This window comes from Sphaeramia orbicularis, chromosome 14, assembly GCF_902148855.1.
Source record: "Sphaeramia orbicularis chromosome 14, fSphaOr1.1, whole genome shotgun sequence".
Lineage (NCBI taxonomy): Eukaryota > Metazoa > Chordata > Actinopteri > Kurtiformes > Apogonidae > Sphaeramia > Sphaeramia orbicularis.
In genome coordinates this window covers 6,463,723-6,485,451 of record NC_043970.1, presented here as the reverse complement: position 1 = coordinate 6,485,451, position 21,729 = coordinate 6,463,723, and the positions used below count along the sequence as shown (strand labels likewise).

Here is a 21,729-nt window from a genome sequence, read left to right as displayed (position 1 = left end):
ATTTTTGTCACAGATATAACATGTTTTTCTGGCAGTACTATAACTTGTCTCATATATTAAAAAGAATCAGACATCTGGTGTCATTAAATCTGGAGATATAGAGAGCCAAAAGTGCTACCATGGACAAATGCGTATTCCAGGAAGCCATGTTTGGCATGCCATAAATCTGCAAATATGTCACATACAAAGCTCTCCATATGTGTACCTCGCCTTACTATATCCAGGAATTAGGTGTGAAAATTTGAACCATTTAGTATCAATAGTTCAAAAGTTATTAGCCGTCTAACTATGGATGTTTGATTGTAACACTTAAAATATGGGGCCACGCCCCTTTTTTGTAGGCTTAATATCTCCAAAATTAGTGGAGATATTGGCCTAAAATTTTGCACAGTACTTATTAGTTACAAGGGCATCAAAAGAAAAAATTATGAAGCAAATCTGAGATGGTGAGTCGGGAGCCTTCCGGTGATTTGGTACAGAATTACCCATATCTCTTTGGCATTAAATAGTGTCTTTTATTCAATATCTGTATTGTTGAGCCTCTACCCCATACTCTCGAAGTAACTAGGTACTTTCACTTCTAAAGAAGTGTCCTCTGACCAGTTTTCTTTTCTTTGACATCCTTCAAATCCTAATTACCAAGCACACGCACAGACACGTGTGCATACACACGCAGACAGACACATGTATAAATGTAAATGACACCACTGATATTAAAATCCGTCTAGCTGACGTGAGCCAGGCAGAACAAATGCCAAACATATTGACAACTTATGCTAGTAACTGTCCAACTAGCAGGTTCCTTTTTACAAGTAGATGGAGTGACTGTGGGGACGGCCAATCACATGTACGTTAGCAAAACTGCGCAACATTTAGGTTAGAGGCGGGACTTCTAGCAGAGACTGACGATTAACCCTTTGTGTGCCATAATCATTGACTAAACACCACGGACATCGGTTGCATTGATAGTGACTACATGGTAGTGGGGCGTGTCCCTGGTGTCCCTACCCAATTCTACGCCCCTGTGTTACAGACCCCACACATGAAGATAAAAAATCAGGCATTGAACAGTTTTGATCGTGCTGTGTGGGGTGTACTAGGATAATCTCAACACAGCACACCACACACATAATGATTCTGTCCCACCACCAATCTAGAATCTAGTCATCCAAGACAGAAATCTCACGTGATCAAATGTGATCTAACAAAAACAAAAAAGAAGAAACATAGCAACAACCGGAAAACACAACATGCAACATGGACAAGGACATACGAGAGGACGGAATGATGGTGTTCTTGTGACTATTTTTGACGTAAAAATCCACTGAAAAGTTGGCCTTGCATGTTTATATTTACACCTGAGTCCTTGTTCCCCAGTCAGCTTGCTTCTTGATTGGCTACATTCCGTTCCATGTCATAATCCATGCAGTCTTGACTTGGGAGTTGTTGGGTTTCCCCACACACGAAGATTTTTGGTTGTAAATATTGAACAGGCTTAATATTTTCAAATTGTCAGCCCCTACCCGTTTCAGAGCTGATTATCGGCACAAATTCACTCTTAACACACCTCAGACCACAGGATAATCTTATAGGATAATCTTCCATCCATCCATCCATTATTCTCCGCTTTATCCGGGGCCGGGTCACGGGGGTAACAGTCTAAGCAGGGATGCCCAGTCTTCCCTCTCCTCAGACTCCTCCTCCAGCTCTTCCGTGGGGACCCCGAGGCATTCTCAGGCCAGCCAAGAGACATAGTCTCTCCAGCGTGTCCTGGGTCTTCCCCAAGATCTCCTCCCGGCGGGACATGCTTGGAACACCTCCCCAGGGAGGCATCCAGGAGGCATCCGAAACAGATGCCCGAGCCACCTCAGCTGGCCCCTCTCGATGTGGAGGAGCAGCGGCTCTACTCCGAGCTCCTCCCTGGCGACTGAGCTCCTCACCCTATCCCTGAGGGTGCGCCCAGCCACCCTGCAGAGGAAACTAATTTCGACCGCTTGTGTCCAGGATCTTGTCCTTTCGGTCATGACCCAGAGCTCATGACCATAGGTGAGGGTAGGAACGTAGATTGACCGGTAAATCGAGAGCTTTGCCTCTCTGCTCAGCTCCTTCTTCACCACGACAGACCGGTACAACAACTGCATCACTGCAGACGCTGCTCCGATCCGTCTGTCAATCTCACACTCCATCCTTCCCTCACTCGTGAACAAGACCCCGAGATACTTGAACTCCTCCACTTGGGGCAAGGGCTCTCCACCAACCCGGAGAGGGCAGGCCACCTTTTTCCGGTTGAGAACCATGGCCTCGGATTTGGAGGTGCTGATCCTTATCCCACTCGCTTCACACTCGGCTGCAAACCGCCCCAGGGCACGCTGGAGGTCCAGGCTCAATGAGGCCAACAGGACAACATCATCCGCAAAAAGCAGAGATGAAATTCTGTGGTCCCCAAACCAGACCCCTCCGGCCCCTGGCTGTGCCTAGAAATTCTGTCCATAAAAATTATGAACAGAACCAGTGACAAAGGGCAGCCCTGCTGGAGTCCAACATGCACCTGGAACAGGTCTGACTTACTGCCGGCAATGCGAACCAGGCTCCTGCTTTGGTCATACAAGGACCGGACTGCCCTTAACAGAGGGCCCCGGACCCCATACTCCCAAAGCACCCCCCACAGAATATCACAAGGGACACAGTCGAATGCGTTCTCCAAATCCACAAAACACATGTGGACTGGTTGGGCGAACTCCCAGGAACCCTCGAGCACCCGATGGAGGGTATAGAGCTGGTCCAGTTAGTTAGGATAATCTTATAAAACATAAAATAATCTGGCGTTTGGCGTCTTTGGTCGGGAAGGGGGAAAATCAGGACAAAAACAGCATGATTATCTTTGTGTGTGTACCCCACTTTAGAGAGGATGGAGTGTCTTCACCTCCAACAGGGTTTGGCTGCAGACCTCCACTGTCAGAACCCTCTCCCGCAGACCACCACTGTGAGGCACCTCCACTGTCAGGACCAGAAATACGTAAACTTTCAAAATAAAATGGGCCGCCACTGTCAGGACCGGAAATATACAATTTTAAAAACAAATCGTACCTGTGGTTATTTTAAACCTACAATTTTCAAAAGGAGATCGAATAGCATATTTGGTAAGTAAAATATTTCATGTGGTTGCCTGACAGTTTTTTTTTTTTTCTTGCAAAATTACTGAATGGGGAAATGATTTTCTTCTGGATGCTGGTCTACAAGTAAAATGCTTCCAGAATAAAAGTAGTGAAACTTTACTTCGTGTGTCACTGATAAAAAAAATCCATTCCGAAATGCTGGTTGGCTGAAGTTTCCAAGATACAGTCTTGGGTCAAAATGTGAAATTTGAGAATTAATGAGAGAATGGGTTCAACTCAAAAGGAGTATTAGTCTCAGAGCTACCAGATGTACTTCAAAACACTGTCTGTACATTACAATACATTCACTTTTCAGGTTCTGTCTAGTGGAACGTTTATTAATCTATTGTATAAATGTACATAAACCAATATATGTATAATAACACTTTATCATAAACTTTGAAATCAGCAAACCAGCAATCGTCATTTGTTTTCCAATTAATCCTATTCAAATACATAACATTTAGCACATTTAATCTCGGAAGCACATCATTTCTAAAAAAAAAAATTGTAGACCAGTGTAATATGCTCTTTTTTTTTTATGCTCTTTTTCAGGCTGCTTTACGTCACTCTATATCATAGAGGGATGCATCTGTGAAAGACAGAAAACAGGTCACAGGTTCACTTTGTACACATACTTCCCATTATAGGATTTACCGTAATCATCTGTTTATAATGATTAATTTCAGACAGACAGACATGATAACTAGATGAGGTTTCTTTGGGAAAAGACAAATAAAATGTGAAGTCATCAATAAGATGTCCCAAAGATATTTGAAAATGTAAGTTAATAAGCAGAATTTGGGGAATTTGGACGGTAAAAAAAACTGCAAAACAGTGGCAAGCACCATGCAACTGTGGGAATGCCATTATTTTACTGCGCTGGCTCAACTGAAGGGATGGATGGGCTAACAGCAATAACACATGGAAGAGCTTTCTTACGAGTAGGGTGAATAGCTTAGGAAACTCAAATAGGATCAAAAGGTAAAGTGCAATACCCATCACTATCTGCCCCTAATTTAAATAAAGGGAAATGAACATAAGTCATTGAATTAAAAACCTATCAACGGTTAACAGTCGACTTTACTTCAGACATGCGATTTCTTTCAGAAATTTTCAGTTTGCTAACACTTGCGCTACGTAGCTGCTAACTAGTTTAATAAACACTATGTGCATTGCACTAATACCCCCCAGATGGACAGACAGTCAGATGGACAGACGGACAGATAAGATAAGATAAGATATTCCTTTATTGATCCCACAATGGGGAAATTTACAGTGTTAACAGCAGCATAGAAACATACACATTCACGTAAAACAGTCATATAACTTTGACTATAAGAAAAAAGTGTTTAAAAAGGAGAGTGCAAATATGCTTTGGTATGTAGTGCAATGGTTATACATATAGAAAAAAAATATACATATATAAATATGGATCTGAATATATATATATATATATATATATATATATATATATATATACAACATTAGATGGAATGGAGGGAGGGATGTTATTACATGACATATGTGGTGATCTACTCTACTGGGAGCAGGACTGGTTGTGCAGTCTGACAGCAGAGGGAAGGAAGGACCTGCGGTATCTCTACTTCGTACAGCATGGGTGAAGAAGCCGGTCACTGATGGAGCTTTCCAGGGCTCTTACAGTCTCATGTAGGGGGTGGGAGACATTGTCCCTGATTGATGACAGCTTTGTTGTCATTCTTCTGTCCCCCACCACCTCCACTGGATCTAGACTACAGCCTAGAACCGAACCGGCTTTCTTCACCAGTTTGTTCAGTCTTCTCCTCTCTGCTGCCATGATGCTGCTGCTCCAGCAGACCACACTGTAAAGGATGGCCGTTGCAACTGCAGACTCGTTAAAGGTCCTCAGGAGAGCTTTCTGCACTCCAAGGACCTCAGTCTCCGCAGTAGGTGGAGTCTGTTTTGGCCCTTTTTGAAAAGAGCCTGGGTGTTGGCAGCCCAGTCCAGGTTATGGTTCAGGTGAACACCCAGGTACTTGTAAGAGTCCAGATGGCTAAATGATTACAATTCCCCTTTGGCCCAAGGTTAGCCATGGGGTAAAAACTATAAATCATGGCAGAGTTACATTCAGCTGTTTTTGTAACTAAAGTCTAATGTTAGTATCCAAGTATAAACAGTGGAGAAAGCACAAGTTCTGGTGAATGTAAACTTATTTTTTCTGTGTTGAAAAGTTGTTACGTATCGTTCGCTCAGGCATGGATATCTTCTTCTTCTATCTTCCTCTATCTTCTTCCTCTTCTTCTGATGGAAGTGTATCAAAGCTACACTGTTTCTGGTCGTGACAGTGGAGGTGCCTCACAATGGCGGTCTGTGAGGGAGAGGTCTGACAGTGGAGGTCTGCAGCCAGACCCCTCTCTTCAACTCTGGCTTTGCACCTGCTCTGAGTTGCCATGCTGGTTCATCCTCAGTCCGTCTAGGACAAGGGTGTCCAATCCTGGTCCTCGAGGGCCAGTGTTCTGCATGTTTTACATGTATCTCTCCTCCAGCACACCTGATTCAAATGATAAGCCTATCATCAAGCTCTGCAGAAGCCTGATAACGACTGTCAGGTGTGCTGGAAGAGGGAAATGTCTAAAACATGCAGGGTACCGGCCCTCGAGGACCAGAATTGGACACCCCTGGTCTAGGATATCAAATATGGCACATGGGTTCCACTTGCGGCCACCCTGCTCATACTATGTGCATTCCGCTTCCACTATTTGAATATAAGAACAAATAATAAACTATATAAAAAAAAAACTTGAGGAACACAGGAACTGGGAAAAAAAAGTTTAAAAAGTGGAGCTGGATGCAGTAGTGTTCTTGTATTATTGTCTATTCTGCATTGCCATCTTTTAATGATGCATTCTTAACTAGAAAAGCACTCAGACAGGACCAGACCACCACCAAGGTAGATCAGTCCCCCCCAATCACCACCAAAATGTAATCATTTGTTATGCCAGTATCAACATTTCCTGAAAATGTCATCAAAATCCTTCCATAACTTTTTGAGTTATCTTGCTAACAGACAGACAAACAGACAAACCCCGATGAAAACATAACCTCCTTGGTGGAGGTAACTATGATAGTTCCACTCAAAACTATGCAAATGAGCTGGTTTATCAGGGTTAGGGTTAGGGTTGGAACCAAGTTACTAAGAATCCAAATTAAAAAAGAATCCACTCTGGATGCAAGGATGTGTGCAATATATAAACAGATTTATCAATTAATTAAACAGAACATTGCTACATTCTTACATTTTCCAATGGGGTTTTAATTATTTCTAATTCAGGGTTATATTTTATATTAGCTATTGTAAATTATATTCATATTAGAACACTGGCTTACTTTAGTGTGGAACCACGTAACACTGCACTCACCATCATTTTTATGTACAAAACTGAATGCAGGACTGTCAGTATTTTCACAGTGTAGTAGTTTTCCTGCAGCCTCCTGAAGACAACATTCTGATCATTTCAGATGATATTTATGAACACAGCCACAGAAAAACTATCGGCTGGTTATGCTTAATCATTAACTCATATTTGTATTTGTTCTCCAGGCTGTAACGGTATATAACATACACAGGGCAGACAGATGAACTACAGCCTAAACATCCAGCTATGCATTTCTCTGCCTGTACTTGAGGGACTATTGCTAGGTTTTTGGACAGATCTCTCATGTTTCTGTATGACTTGTTGGACTTATGTCATCGAGTGAGGTGTCCACTTTGTTGTCTGTGTGTTTGAGCTACTTGGAGCTGCAGTGTGTGACAGAGAGAACCTACCTTTCAAAGACCCAAACCCAGGTCCCATTGGAATTATCGATATTCCAGTCTTTAATTATTTGACCCAAGGTCCATTTAGCACCAGGGTTTGGTACCCATCCCTGGTGCCGCTGCACCTGCTCCTCATCATTGTTAGCTTTGACCACCAACCCTATGATTAATGTCATGGTCTGTTCAGTGGATGGTCAAAGTCACATTGGTTTCATCTGGTGCATTTACCAGCCATGCGATAACCACTGACTCCCCCAAAATCTATCTGCAGGTGCTTGGTGGGTATGAAGTTTAGATGATGTCTTTAGGTGACTTATGGTTTCCATGGCCATGTTTGCACAGACATTATTAACCTAACAAAGGTATTGCAATGTTTATGGTTGAAATAGATGGTATTCCATAGTTGTGGATTACAGAAAACTCTTGTGTATTAGTATTTACTGGGTTAGGAAGTGGGTCAGTGCTGGAGAACTGGGCCCTTTATGTACACAAGAGCAGCATGTTCTGGACAATAGCTTAGTGTTCACACTTTTTGCCATATTTCTTTATTATGTTTTATCACGTTCACAGCTCAGTTCACCGTGTTTAATATTCATTACTTTGATGTTATATCTGTATGATATGAGGAGAATCAATAATAGAATGGCTTGTGACAAATAAGCAATGAATAGTTTCTATGGCTTTTCTGGTACATTATTAACATAGAGTCTAAGCACTGACTTGCTTATTCACATTTGATAAAGAAGTGAAGACATTCTTTTTTGAAAAAAAAAAAAAAAAAATGCGCCTGAATTCTCAACCAGGTAATCAGATCAGTAAGTTAAATAAGGCCTAACTTCAAGGAATTTATGTGTGATATCCCATGGTCACTTTCAGATATTGAAAAACACAGTGGCAGAGAGGGAGTAAACTGATTAAACAAAGTAGTTTCATTACTTCATAATTTGTTTGTTTTTTTATAAGTAGTATATTCCCTTTCTGCTATTAGATCCTCATTATTCCTTCTAAATCTTACATGCTGAATATGTAAGATGACTCTCCAACTGTTTTGATTTCACAAAAAGTTTAAATGTTAAATGTTAAATGGTAATGCAAGACCACTTATTACTCCCCTTCAATTGAAATCATGAGCTCAAAGCATTATTGACATTATTGGGCATTTGTTGCATATCCATGTCATTAACATGCCATGCTGTGAGAACTAGATGAACAAAAGAAAAAAATCACATGAAATGAGCATAAAGCTATATAAACAATGTCATAGAGAATAATAGATAAAACAAATTAAATATACATTTTCCTTTACATTTCTTTCTTAACAGATTATATCCTGAACATTCACAGAAAGTTAGCTTCCACTTTCATGTCTCATCAACTCTAATTAGCATAATTAAATTGTAAATGTAGAACATACCTCATTGGCTGCTTTAACTCAAGGGGAACAAGAAGCAAACTTCTGTGGTAACAAGTCTTTACAAAATCCAAATATTCAGAAAAATCCACTTTGCAAAAAAGAAACAAAAACATTACAGGTGCTCTCTGTAAAACATTACAAGTGCTCTTCACCACATGGGACTGCATGCATAGCAAGTATAGCAGCAAAAACCTTCCTGAACCCACAGCGATACAAGAACATTAATTCCACTATAAACATAAGACAAGTCCTATTAGACCAGTTTTTAGTGTAATGGTTTCATTTCCTGTCACTTCCTTATGCCTCCAATTACTGATCAGGTGTATTTCACACTAAATAATATGCTTGGGTGTTTTCACCCACAAAATGGAAGTCTCCTGTAAAATCCTTTTAATAAATGAAAATCTAATATGTATGTGTCCAGTTGAGGTTCATGGGCAATGTGGATGTGCCTCGTGTGTCCGGTCTCTTCAGAGATGCCCTGAACTCATTCATGACCAGGAGGAAGAGTTCACTGAGCACTAAGATGTTCACCGACCTGTTCAACAGGTTCCCAGTAAGTACAAACACCTCTCTGACTGACCCATCTGATCTATTCAGTTACATGTGTCTCAGGTGTTGTTTTTTTTTCATGACAGTATGAACAGTACAAACCTCATTTAATGTGATCTTTCTAAATTTGACCTGATCAATTGCAGTTTGACATCAATCTGAACAGTCCAGTCAGAATTCATTTGACCATTAAAACTCTTTATAATGATCACTCCTCTGCCCTGGAGGGAGTGACTCAAATATTGTAAAGAAGTATTTCACTATATAGTGAAATACTACATATTGTAATTGTTGGTGTAAACATGAATTCAAAAAATTCAAATTTACTAAAAAAGACAACAGTCTGAATATGTATAAATACAGAAGATTTAGAACATAACTGCTCTTAGGTGTTTGGCACAGTTCATACTGTGGTCTGTTGTTAGGCACATTCAGACAGAAAAATCTGTGAACAGCCAAACAAAAAAAATTAGTTTTGAGCAATAAATCCGAATTGAGCACTATGGCTGGCAATGTAAATTTCGCCTTTGTCTCAAAACAGGTGTTGCCTCTGCTCTGTTGTTATCACTAGTTAAAATAATGTGTGTTGTTTGCAGGTATTGTGTGTGAACCTGTTGGATACAGCAGTGCAGTACATCACAGCTGGGCTCAGAGAACACCAACAGGTACGGAAGATCCATTTCCCATTACACTGCATGTTTAATGGCTCTAATCCACACACATGTTCAGATAAGGGCATTGATATAAAACTTTGTGTAAAAACACATCTTCAGGACACGATACTTAATAAACAAAACAAAATGTTTTTGTAAAGAAGTACACATAATTGTCAAGTCTGGCAAGAAAAAATGCAAGCATTGCTCCATTTGTAACTGCTACCTATGCACAAAACAGGGCCTGAAAGAGGTATGTACCACCATAACAATTTCGGATCTATATATCTAAATAAACCCAATGGAAGAAGTTGTGTGCACTTGCGTGGAAACTTTAACTCGAGAGCTTAACAGAGCTGCAGAAGGGCAATAATCGAGTCACAAAACTAGTATGTGCTCATTGAGAGAAGGAACAGGGAGAAATGCTGCAAAAATGAGCATGTTGAAGACCAACCTGTCAAAAACTGATTACATGAAGGTGTAGTGAGGGCCTAACATCCTCTACTAGGACTTGGGTTCACAGTTCAGCACTGCGCAGCTCAGCTATTTTCTTCATAGACAAGAGCAGTGTCACACTGAACACATGACAGACATGAAAGTCCAAAGAAGCTATGGCTAAGGTTTTGCTGCCTTTAACAGCATCCAGCTTGACCAGTTGGTAGTGGCACAGTGATGGTTGGATAAATGATGGCTGTACCTTAATGAAATCCTTTGACCCATTTCCAGACCTTACACTGGCTCAGTGGTCCCTGGTTGTACTCATGTAAGAAAAGGCCCAGTTCCATCTGACAAAAGTGTGTAGGTGGTTTCTGAACTTTTTCCTGTGTTGACTGACACTGATGTCCTCTGTCTTCATTTGTGAAATGAAAGCCAGTGAGGCATGATGTATTGGTGCATCAAACACTGCAAGTACCACAGACTGTTCAAAAGTTCACTGATACCCTCATTCAGGTCTGGGAGGAGGTCTACCTTTGATTTTTGGATGTATGATCATGTAAGCAGTGGCATGGGTGTGTAATGCTTCATGATGGATGCCATGATTATTATGAAGAACGACTGATTATCAACTCATATCCATACATCACTGTTCCTCAAGTGCTGATTTATATACCCACATTCCCAGTCTAGAATAAAGGGGGAAAATGTTTTGTGAATGTCATTTTCATTGTTTTGGGCAAATACATTTTTAGCATGCATCCTACACAGTTTGTAAATTAGGCCCCAGGTGTTAAAGGTACCAAATCTGCGGAACCATTCTGGGGCCAAAACTTTTGTATATGAAAAAATTAAATTTGAAACTGAAAATTCAAGTTTTGATCTTGAATTTTGGAAAACAGAATAATGTAGTCAAATTGAAAATAAGTGTATGAAAAGTCTTTTTTTTTTTTTTTCAGTTTTTTCAAGTACAAAACTTGAGAAACTGTTGGGAAACTTGCAGAAACTGTTGGGATTGGTCCAATCAAAGCAACTAATCAAAACAGGAGAGGCGGGAGAAGTAAGCGCTAAGGGCTCTTGCTTTTCCCCTGGAGCCCATGGGTGCCGTGCCCCCCCCTCCTTACCTCCACACGGATCAGACGGTGATGTTGGTGCAGCAGCCGGTGTTTCCTGTTGACGGCTCTTCGTGGACCGTGGATCTGTCCTTTTGTTGTTCCTCGGTGGAGGTTCGTTTTCCAGTTCTCGGCCCAAATGGAATGAGTAGGCCTTTTTCCACCAAAAGCCCAGAAATTTTATTACCAGGAACTTATTTACCAGGAACTTATTTGGGTAAAAGAATTCCTAGTAATTGCGTTTCCATCGCACTCCAAAGTTCAGGGGAATTTATTCAAATCAGTCGGTCTGGTTCGGTCTCTGTGTGGCTTTTCTATGTCTGGCCCCCTGCCCTGGCTTCTCTGGGACATGATCTCGTTGCTCACCGCGTCCATGGACAGTTTGTTCTCATCGGAGGCGCAGTCTGACAGCTCAGAGCTGCTGTTGGTGGGGGACAGCTTCCCGGAGGCGCAGCCGGAGTCCTTAGACAGGTCGTCAGATCTGATACTGCAGGGGTGTCAAACTCAGATCCTCAAGGGCTGGTATCCTGCATGTTTTAGATGTTTCCCTCTTCCAACACACTTGATTCAAATGATAAGCCTATCATTCAACTCTGCAGAAGCCTGATAACGACCGTCAGGTGTGCTAGAAGAGGGAAACATCTAAAACATGCAGGATACCGGCCCTCGAGGACCGGAGTTTGATACCTATGTGATACTGGCATCCGACACCTTCCTCTGCCCACCGGCTCATTTGGCCAGCTTCACTGCGGAGGCTTTGCTCATTGCAGCCACGAGGAGAGCTTCCCTGCCGGTTTGCCTCCTCAGGCCTGGTCCCCTTTGCCATCCTTTACGCTCAGATAGATAGAGTCTCCGTTCCTTGGGTGAGGCATAGAAGAGGTGATTCCAGGAGCTGTGAAGATCAACCTCCTTTGTTTTTGTCATTCATTCCGTTTGGGCTGAGACCGGGAGCAGAAACAAACCTCCACCAAGGAGCAACAACAAAAGGATGGATCCACAGTCCGCAAAGAGCCTCAGAATTGTTTCAGCTCCAATGTTCTGCTAAGGGCTGCTAACAGAAACCACTGGCCACTGCTCTGAACACCGATCCGTGTGGAGGTAAGGGGGGGGCCGTGGCTCCCGTGAGCTCTGGGTGAGAAGCAAGAGCCCTTAGTGCTTACTTCTCCTGCCTCTCCTCTGTTCTGATTGGACCAATCACAACAGTTTCTGCCCTCAGAGCATCTTTCTGTGGTCAAAAGTCCCATCTGCTATAAAGTGTTGTCTGAATTTAGTTCCTACGTTCCCTGAAGGCAACATGAGTGTGGAAGGTTCCTAGCCTTTTTGTTATGCTGTCACTCATGATTCCATACCCCTCGCAGTTGAGGCCACCTACCTACGCCACATCAGGGCCAAAAGTTTTGTACACAAAAAAAAAGATCTGAAACTGAAAAACAGATTTGAAAGCAAAAAAAAAAAAGGTCTGAAAATGGAAGAAAAAAGATTTGAAAGTGTAAAAAAAAAAAAAGATCTGAATCTGAAAAGATAAAACATGCAACTGACAAAAATAAAACCTCACATATGAAAATATATATGAAAATGAAAATAAATAATTTATTCAGAGGAATTACCGAAGTGAATCAAAATTATCCTTGTCTGAACAAAAGAAAAAACTGTATTTACATAAACAGAAGACAAAATGCACGTCTTTAGCCTTGAATCAAAATTATATTTAACCTGAAAAATGTTTTTCATACACTCATTTTTAATTTGACTACATTTTTGTATTTTTCAAAATTCAAAGTCAAAACTTGAATTTTCAGTTTCAAATTTTATTTTTTCATGTACAAAACTTATGGCCCCAGAATGGCTTCATACAATCCTCAAATGTATCATTAACTAGTTCGGTAAAAACATTTTATTCAGTGCCATCAAAATTTTCCCCAAGATGCTACAGTAAGTTCTAGTTCTACTAGAGAGTGGAATGTTGTTTGCTTGTTGACATAACTGGGCCCACAGACTCAGCCTTCAGCCTCTCTGCTGCCGTGTGTTGATTCTCTCTGGGTTTACTTGCTGAATGTCTGTGTGCAGGGTCAGGCGTGTGTGTTGGTGCTGCAGGCATTGCAGAGCAAAGAGGTCCAGCAACTGCTTGGCGGAGATCAGTGGACTGAGCTCTGTGTGCAGGTCACAAGTCAAATCACAACAGTAAGTCACACTGCAGCAACCATGGGATACGTTACTTAGCACTGAGCATTTTGCACTAAATAGTTTATCTCTGCATTCTTCGATGTAAAACATTTAGTGACAAATTCGAACAAAAAATAACAACAATAATAAATGTTATTTGTAGGCACCTTTCTAAACACGTTAGGCCTACCTTCAGTGCACCAAATATAACATCTGTAATAAAGTTAAAGCATGAATAAGAATTCAAGTGGTTGTTATTTACAGTGTGATTATTATGGATATGTCACTGGTCAAAAAGTCGGAATTCTTACCATTTCTCCTTACTCTTATGTCTTTACTTTCTACTACTTACATTTACAAGAACAGACTTAGAACAAACATAAGACAGAAACAACATAAGGCATAATAAAGCAAAGATGACAAAACAAGATGTAGCAAACACGTTTGCAAAGTTAAATGAAAGTAAAGACTGAGTGTAATCTGGGTGATACGATGGCGTTGTGGGTAGCACTTCACCTCACACCTCACAGGAACAAAGTTCCAGCTTCAACTCAGATGAGGTGACTTTACCTGTTCTCGCCTGCTCTCTATGTGATCTAGTTTCCCCCGGCATTAAAAATGGGTGGATATAGGTTAATTTTCCTGTCCATGCCTCACAGGAGCTCACTGCTACTAATGTGCAGTGTTGGGCAAATTACTTTTAAAAAGTAAATCGTTATAGTTACTAGTTACTTTCCCAAAAAAAGTAATTGAATTAGTAATGGAATTACTCCTTCATAAATGTAATTAGTTACCAGAGAAAGTAATTATTGCGTTACTTTTTTGAAAAACTTTCAAAAATGTAAAAGGAAACTGATTTTTGAGCGTGTTTCATGGGCCAGTTGCATAGAGTAGAACAGCAGAGATGTACTTCATACCATAACTGTGGTGAGGCTGGGGTCCACCAGGGCCCGGCTTTTCCACCCTATAAATGTATATCTGCATTTATAGGAAGAAGATGCTCTGCCAGTTAATCCCGTATCTCCACTTTTTTCAGTCGCTCCTCCCTGATAAAGCAGTAAATGTCTTCAATCCAGTCAATCGGACTCACTGATAACTCCTCCCCTAAGTTAGCTGCGCACGTAGCTGCGTTCAAGTGAATGGGGTGTGCTGCGGACGACTCAAACTCGGACATGTAATTAGTCGTTCAGGTGAAGGTAGCGTGGAGAACTCGGACTCATGGGGCACACAGGTGACGCATGAAGGCAGTGTGGGCAATTTGAATATAAGAATGGCTTGTAAATGAACAGCTCGCAAAGAATCGGTTCTTATCGTTCACTGACAAGAGCCATTCTAAAGACTTGACTCGTCCACGAACGTCACACCTCTCGTGCCTGGATGAGCAAGCCAGGACGGAAAACAGCTGTCAGATATCAGTGCATAGTAATGCACCACATTTCACTGCCAGTAATGGTAACGGCGTAGTAACGTTTCAAATAGTAATTCATTAGATTACCTGTTACTGGAAAAGAATAACGGCGTGAGTAATGCTGCTATTTTTAATGCCGTTATTCCCAACACTGCTAATGTGTGCTATGTGGTTAATGCTAATGCTAGGTACTGTAGGTATTAGGATGGATAAAATGCAGAGACTGAATAAATATCTACATAGAAAGATAGAATAATAACAGTATTTTTATATATATATATATATATATATATATATGTATATGTATATGTATGTATATATATATATGTATATGTATGTATAAAGGCTGGGCAAGTTAACGCATTATTACCACGTTAACGCATTCATTAAACAATGCCAACAATTTTTTTTTGCTCACGTTAATGCCGTTTTATTATAACTCATATTATTCTGCCCCTGCTTGTGTGCGTGTAGTGACTAGCTCGGCAGATAGATAACAAGTTTCCCAAGAAAAGCCAGATGCCGAAAACTTCTCTCCAGACTTTTACTTGAGACTCACTGTAAAACTGCAACATACATACAAAATATGTCTCAGTTATGTTCGTTGCCTTAGTACATTTACATGGCATTATACATTTAACTGAATGGGAAAAAGACTGCTAGCTCAATGCTAACTTGAATGGGAAAATCCATAGACATGCTAACGATTAGCATTTACAGATTAATTTAAGATTTACAACATCTTTTTATCCAGCAACAAAGGTTCACATTAGAGATATTTTATACTATTCATTCTTACAACAACTGAACATAAAATAATCACAGGCAAACGTTTTTCGGGCCATACAAACAGAGTGAAAGAAACGTGTCCGTTAGTTCCTTCTTATGTCCGAACTGGCTACGGGAACACCGCAAGTATAAAACATACGTTAGTGCAATTTATTCCGACCACCAGAGGGCCCCCTTTGTTTGCTTTTAACAACTGAACATTACATATTATTGTGCTTATTAGTATTAGTACTGACTAGTGGGCTTAAGACTCCTGTCAGTCACTCACAACTGGAAATAAACTGGTGAGGACATAAACATGGAGAAAAGTACCGGTCTTTTACAAGGACATTTTCATTTTAAATGTCTTCACATGGTGGGGTTGAGAAGGCCAACGTTGTTTGTAAGCACTGCAATGTGGAATTATTTTTTATCATCGAAGTACTTCAAGTCTGAAATATCACTTAAAGGGAATACACGCTGTTGATGCCGGCAACCACCCCCCAATAACTATGGGATTAATCGTAATTAATCGCAGAAAAAAAAAAAAAAAAAAAAAAAAAAAAATATATATATATATATATATATATATATATATATATATATATATATATATATATATATATATATGTATGAACAAACAAGTTAAAGACATCTGCAAACAGTATGTGCACTTCAGTCTTCAGCACATTTGGATCCAGCTTACTAACAACTTAAGATGGAACTAACATATAACTCAACTACAAATAAAGAGAAATATTTTTAATGTTTATGTGAAAGCTTAAGGTTTAAAAAGGAGTAAATGAAGGTTCCAATGAAGAAAAGTGAACATATAAACATTTTTTGCTATCAGGTACATCACAATAATTGTCTGTGTGAAACTCAGGAGTGGAAACCAATATTTAGCAGCAGCAAAATTATGGAAACACATGTTCAATTCAGGAAAATTGTAATCAAATAAGTGTTTTGACAGAGTCAATTAATCGTTTCAGCTCTATTTTACACTATTTTAATAGTTTATGGGGACTGAATCTTGTCGTCCATTCCTGAAGTTCAATGTCACCTCAGTTAAAGTGAGAGCTGCAGTGGAATTCAGGGCTGCAATTAACATTTCTCAGTACCATCAACTCTCTTTCTCTATGTCTGACTTTCTCTGTCTCTTGCTCTCAGAGTCTCCAGCACTTCCGTTACACTGAAAGCAAGGTGGGGAAGGAGAGGCTGCTGAAGATTCTGGAACTCTGTCATTTTGTGCTCAAGCACAGTCAACAGCAGGTAGGTGGGCGAGGAGGAGGAGGAGGTCAGGTGTAAAGCTACTCAGTGCGCTGTCCATCAGTTCACATGCTCTGTGTGTGTGTGTGTCTGTGTCTGCTGTGTGTAGAAGCTTTCTCTGGACCTGCAGCCCATTCAGAATGTCCTACAACCTTTGACTGAAGTCATCACTTTCAAGAAGACCGGCAAAGTGGAGGACACCTACTGGGCTGTAATGAAATACTTTGGAGTCATGTGAGTTATTGTCACTGGTCAACAAGTCTTAATTCAACACAACAGCCTTATTCGCATCATATTTAGTGAAACATGTTTATGTCATTCTGATTCCGGTTTACCTCATTATTTAAATTCAGTCCGGCTATTTTCTTTTTCCAATCTCATTTTTTTCAAGAATTAATACAAACGATAAATAACAAAATTACATGGAAAACAAGACAATACTGACTGAGAAGGTGTAAACTGCAGCTATACCTTACTATACCTACCATGTGGACATACTGAAGCACATTACTCTTTAGGTTAAAACAATCCCATAATAAAAACAATTTTTCTCCTACATTTACATGAATAGGTATCTATAGAAAAGAAAAGAAACAAAAACAAAATGTTCAACTACTTGTGCTGTTTTAAAATCAACGAAGTCATGAAATTGTCATGTATGTAAGATAGTAAGAATTTTTTGTTGGGAAGTGCATAATAATCTTATCAATTTATAACTTTAATGCTCTCTTCTATGGCAGAAAAATTTCATTAGTGCTGGTTTTGTGTGTATGTTTCCCCAAACTTCCACACAACAAGCCATGTGTAGTAACTTTAGACTCAAGGTACCTTGGATTTTATCTATTATTGCAATAACTTTAGATAATTTACAATCAGTTATATCCTCATACACATTTTTTTGATCAGTTTCATTGATCATAATTTTAACGGGAGTGTTAATTTTCCACTTTGCAAATATGACCTTACCATAGTTTTACTTAAATTAAATAAATAATTTATTAATACCAAAATATCATTTTAAGACTTTAATTTCACTTCCCACTGTATGTAGAAGTTGATATAAAATTTCCCTGAAAAATTATACATTTATGGCATCAACAAATAAAATTGGTTTTAGTAATTTAGACACTACACATATTCTTTGTATATAGTTGTGGGCCAAGCACTGAACCTTGGGGAATGTAATAGTAACTTTCAAGAAATTGGAATTGACATTGTCTGATACTACATACTGATATCTGTCCTCTAGGTAACTTGTTAGCCATGTGCACTCTAGTACCATATTTCTCTCCTTTTTACTCATGAGTATACCAGGATCAATGGTACCAAGGGCTACGGGAATTGATTATTTGAGTAATGTTGCAATTTTTTTCTTTGATTCAATTCAATTAAAGGACTATTTGAATAGGTGAAAGAAGTAGTACAAATGTCAAAAAGACATGTCTGCAAATGACAAACATTTTGTCCTTTATTAAACCTAACCTTACCTTGGCCAAAAGAAACACCGCTGTGATGTACTGAAACAGAGATGAAATTAAATAACTTTTTTTTATGTGACTAACAAATGTCAACTGAAAATACTACTATACTACACAATGTAAAATAGACCCACTGTACTATATTTGTTCATTATCTGACTTTCACCTGATATTTTCATGTCTAGTAGGCCTATAGACACCATCACTGGAAAGCATGTGTGTGTGCATGTGTGCGTGCATGTGTGCATCTTTTGGGTATATGTGAATGTCAGTTCCTTAACCAGCAGTTACAAAAAAACATGAATTCAAGTAATGCAGCAGCATCTATTTTTTTCTGGAGCTAAAGTTAACAACATAATTAGCGTTAATTTTGCTGAGATATTAGCATTAGCATTAACTTAAACATTATTATCTTGTGTGGGCTCTCAGGACTAATGCATTACGCTGCAAATGCTGCATCATTGAAGTCGTGCTGTTGTGATTAACAAGCTCTGTACCACGGTCGATGCATTGTTCTGCTCCTCCCCCCAGGCTAGGGGTTGCCAGATCCCGCATGAGCATCTACTACTAGCGTTTCCTCTAATCCCTGCCACCACACCATAAATTTCATACAAAAAAATCATCACCAGACTTATTCTACATAATATATAACAGGCCAGGACAAACGTCCTGCACACTCAAATGAAAGTTTGCGAAGATTCAGGAGATAGAGAAAAGGGAAATGAGCATTAGGTTTCACTTTTACGACAAGCTGCACGATCGCTGTAACCCCCACCACCACCACCACCGAACCACGGACGCTGAACTACCGACACCCCACCACCACCGAACCACGGACACCGGACTACCGACACCCCCCCCCCACACACACACACACACACAACCGAACCACGGACGCCGAGCTACTGGGGCCAGGAGAAGAGACTGCGACCCCGGCTCTCAGTGGCTCTTACCGGTGGTCAGACTAAGGCAGGGCTGGCGACGGTCTTCAAATCCTTCTCCTCTTTCAGCTGTCTCCATGTTTCTAAATCATCTCCTATACATCTCCTTGTTTTACTTCTCACTTTGTCACGATGTATTTGGGAATAATAAGAGTCCTTTTAGGTTTAATAACGTCAGACATTTGTGATCAAAAATGTTCCAGCTGCAGCCCACTGGGACCTGGCAACCTGGATGCTGAAAGGCTTCTAACTCTGTGATTAGCAGACAGGTGATGGGCGGGGCATCAGACCAAAACACACAATGTCAACATAAACATCATTTCGGGGCTGACACTGAGCTTTTCAACAGCACATATTCTGGCTGGACTACTACTGTCAGTGAGATCAGTATTTGAAATGAACATGATTCCTTAATGTCTGGTGACAGTCAAGGCAGTTTTACAATTACTTAGAACATAATTCCTACATACTGCAGCTTTAAAAGTGTTCCCGCACTTGAGACATTTTCTACCTTTTTGTCCTCGTCTCTTCTGAGCTGCACTCCATGTTGTGTTGATCCTGGTGTTATGTGCATCATAATACACATCCGTGTGAAACAAAACAGTGCAACCAATGTTTAGTGGCAGTGAAATTAAGGAAACAAAGCTTCAATTAAAAAAAAATGTAATAGAATATTTTTTTAAATTGATTTGAGTCTGTTAATCTATTAATCATTTCAGCTCCAGTGGTATCAAATTCTTTTTTGAAATCTGTGAATACCCCTCATGAAGTTGTTTATTGTCCATTGCAGTCACTATCTTTTCCTACTTACCTTCTTGGTCAAAAGATTTGATGATTTGATGATCAGTCAATAAATTGTATTTATCAGTAAAACTGTATATGTACAAAGATTTTTCCTGGGATGTGTGAAGTGTGAAGGGAGAGAAATTGGCCTGTAGTTGGTAAGTAAGTGTCTATCTCGAGTTTTGAAATCGTAAAAAAAAAAAAGTGTAGTACTGTGAATATTATCCTGATGTATCAGTTATATCAACCAGTTAAATCAGGAAGTTAAAAAACTGAAATACAGCATTCTGGTTCACCATGACCAAAGGTTTCTGTTTGGATTGATTTATGACTCTACATGTGTTTTTTGTTCACATTAATAGGAAACCCAAAACTGACAAGACAAAGTGTGACAAGGAAGTCAACCAGCAAACTGTTCCTAAGAAGAAGAAAGGCTTTCTACCAGAAACTAAAAAGCGGAAAAAACGTAAGGCAACTCCTACAGAGGCAGCAGGAGACACTTCAAGTAGTACAGGTGGACAAAAAGGACAAACAAAAAAGGACAAGACCACAAAAAAAAAACATCAGGTTGGAGGAGCAATGGCTTCTCAGGCCAGCCCTGCCAAAAAGAGCAAGATACAGTCCAACAATGAGCTAGCCAAGACAGTGGAGAAGAAGAAAAAGAAGAGCAAACAGAAGAAAGAAGCACACTAGTGAAATGGGCTATGAACACTTTTGTTTTCCATTTGTTTCTGTTTTCCATATAGTTGATGTCTGACAGCGATACATGACTTTGTTTCAGTTTGACAAATTTCTATGTTGTGAACTGCAGATTAGATTAATTACTACAAATTTTTAATCTATGACTGCTTTGTTTCTGCATTTCTATAACTGAATAAATATACCTTCCAGGAAATGCATTGCAACATCAGGATTTATATTCTGTCAGATTACTATCATCTCTTGCCTTGTACATAGAGATGGATACAGATACTTATAAAGTTTGTTATTCCCCAGGATGTTCTTTAATGCCTCAGGTGTCTTAAAATTTCTGGAACTGCAATAAGATAGGTATTAAATTTGATCTAGTTTTTATTTTACAAGTAGGTTATTTTATATATCCCTTGTTAAAGATTCTGTTTATTAATACAGTAGTCAAAATTTGAAATGGGCACAAAAAAATTTCCTTTGACAAAATTTATATATAATGTGTAAATCTACTATTACTCAATATTTTCATTTATGGAATTTCATGCCTCATCACTTTTGGTGGTGCCCAGACACATTTGTGAAGACAGGAGTGCAACTAAAACATTCTTGTTTGTTTAGTAGTTCTGTGATTCATTTGAAGTCACAATGGACTGGAAATGCCTCTGAAACATTATTGCCTGCTGAGCAGCAATGTAGGGCATTTGGAGTGCCTCAAGGAGCCAACACAATTGTCATAATGGTGATGTGCTGGATAAGTTGCTCTGTGTGGAAATCAGAGCTTGAACCAGGATCCAAAACAGGAAAAAAAGCTTTTTCAGTTCAAAAAAACACGATTCTATTGCACTTGTTACAGCAAATCAAAAATCTGAGTTTATACTGTAAAACAGACATGAAGTGCATGGTTTAACAGATGCGACAAACATATATACAAGAAACAAACATTTTGCATTGAGACAATCAGTAATTAGTGTTACCACCTCTGGCATTGATCACAGCCTGACATTGCCATTGGATGTTCTGTTGTAGGATGGTTTGCCATACCTCCAGCAATGCAGTTTACAACTCCACACAGGTTCCTGGAGGGACCTGGCATGCTTGCAGTCTTGACT

At 39.7% G+C, this 21,729-nt stretch overlaps 1 protein-coding gene across 1 annotated transcript in view; it reads left to right on the top strand.

Annotated features, from left to right (window-relative positions):
* The window catches only part of mybbp1a (MYB binding protein (P160) 1a), a 77,438-nt gene extending 56,609 nt beyond the window's left edge, over positions 1-20,829 (top strand). Inside the window, exons 22-27 of the mRNA XM_030153224.1 lie at positions 8,793-8,924; positions 9,517-9,585; positions 13,188-13,301; positions 16,630-16,731; positions 16,838-16,962; positions 20,293-20,829. Coding sequence (XP_030009084.1) covers positions 8,793-8,924; positions 9,517-9,585; positions 13,188-13,301; positions 16,630-16,731; positions 16,838-16,962; positions 20,293-20,623 — 873 coding nt within the window. The 3' untranslated portion in view covers positions 20,624-20,829. The remainder of the gene's footprint in view (positions 1-8,792; positions 8,925-9,516; positions 9,586-13,187; positions 13,302-16,629; positions 16,732-16,837; positions 16,963-20,292) is intronic.
* Positions 20,830-21,729: the final 900 nt, after the last annotated feature.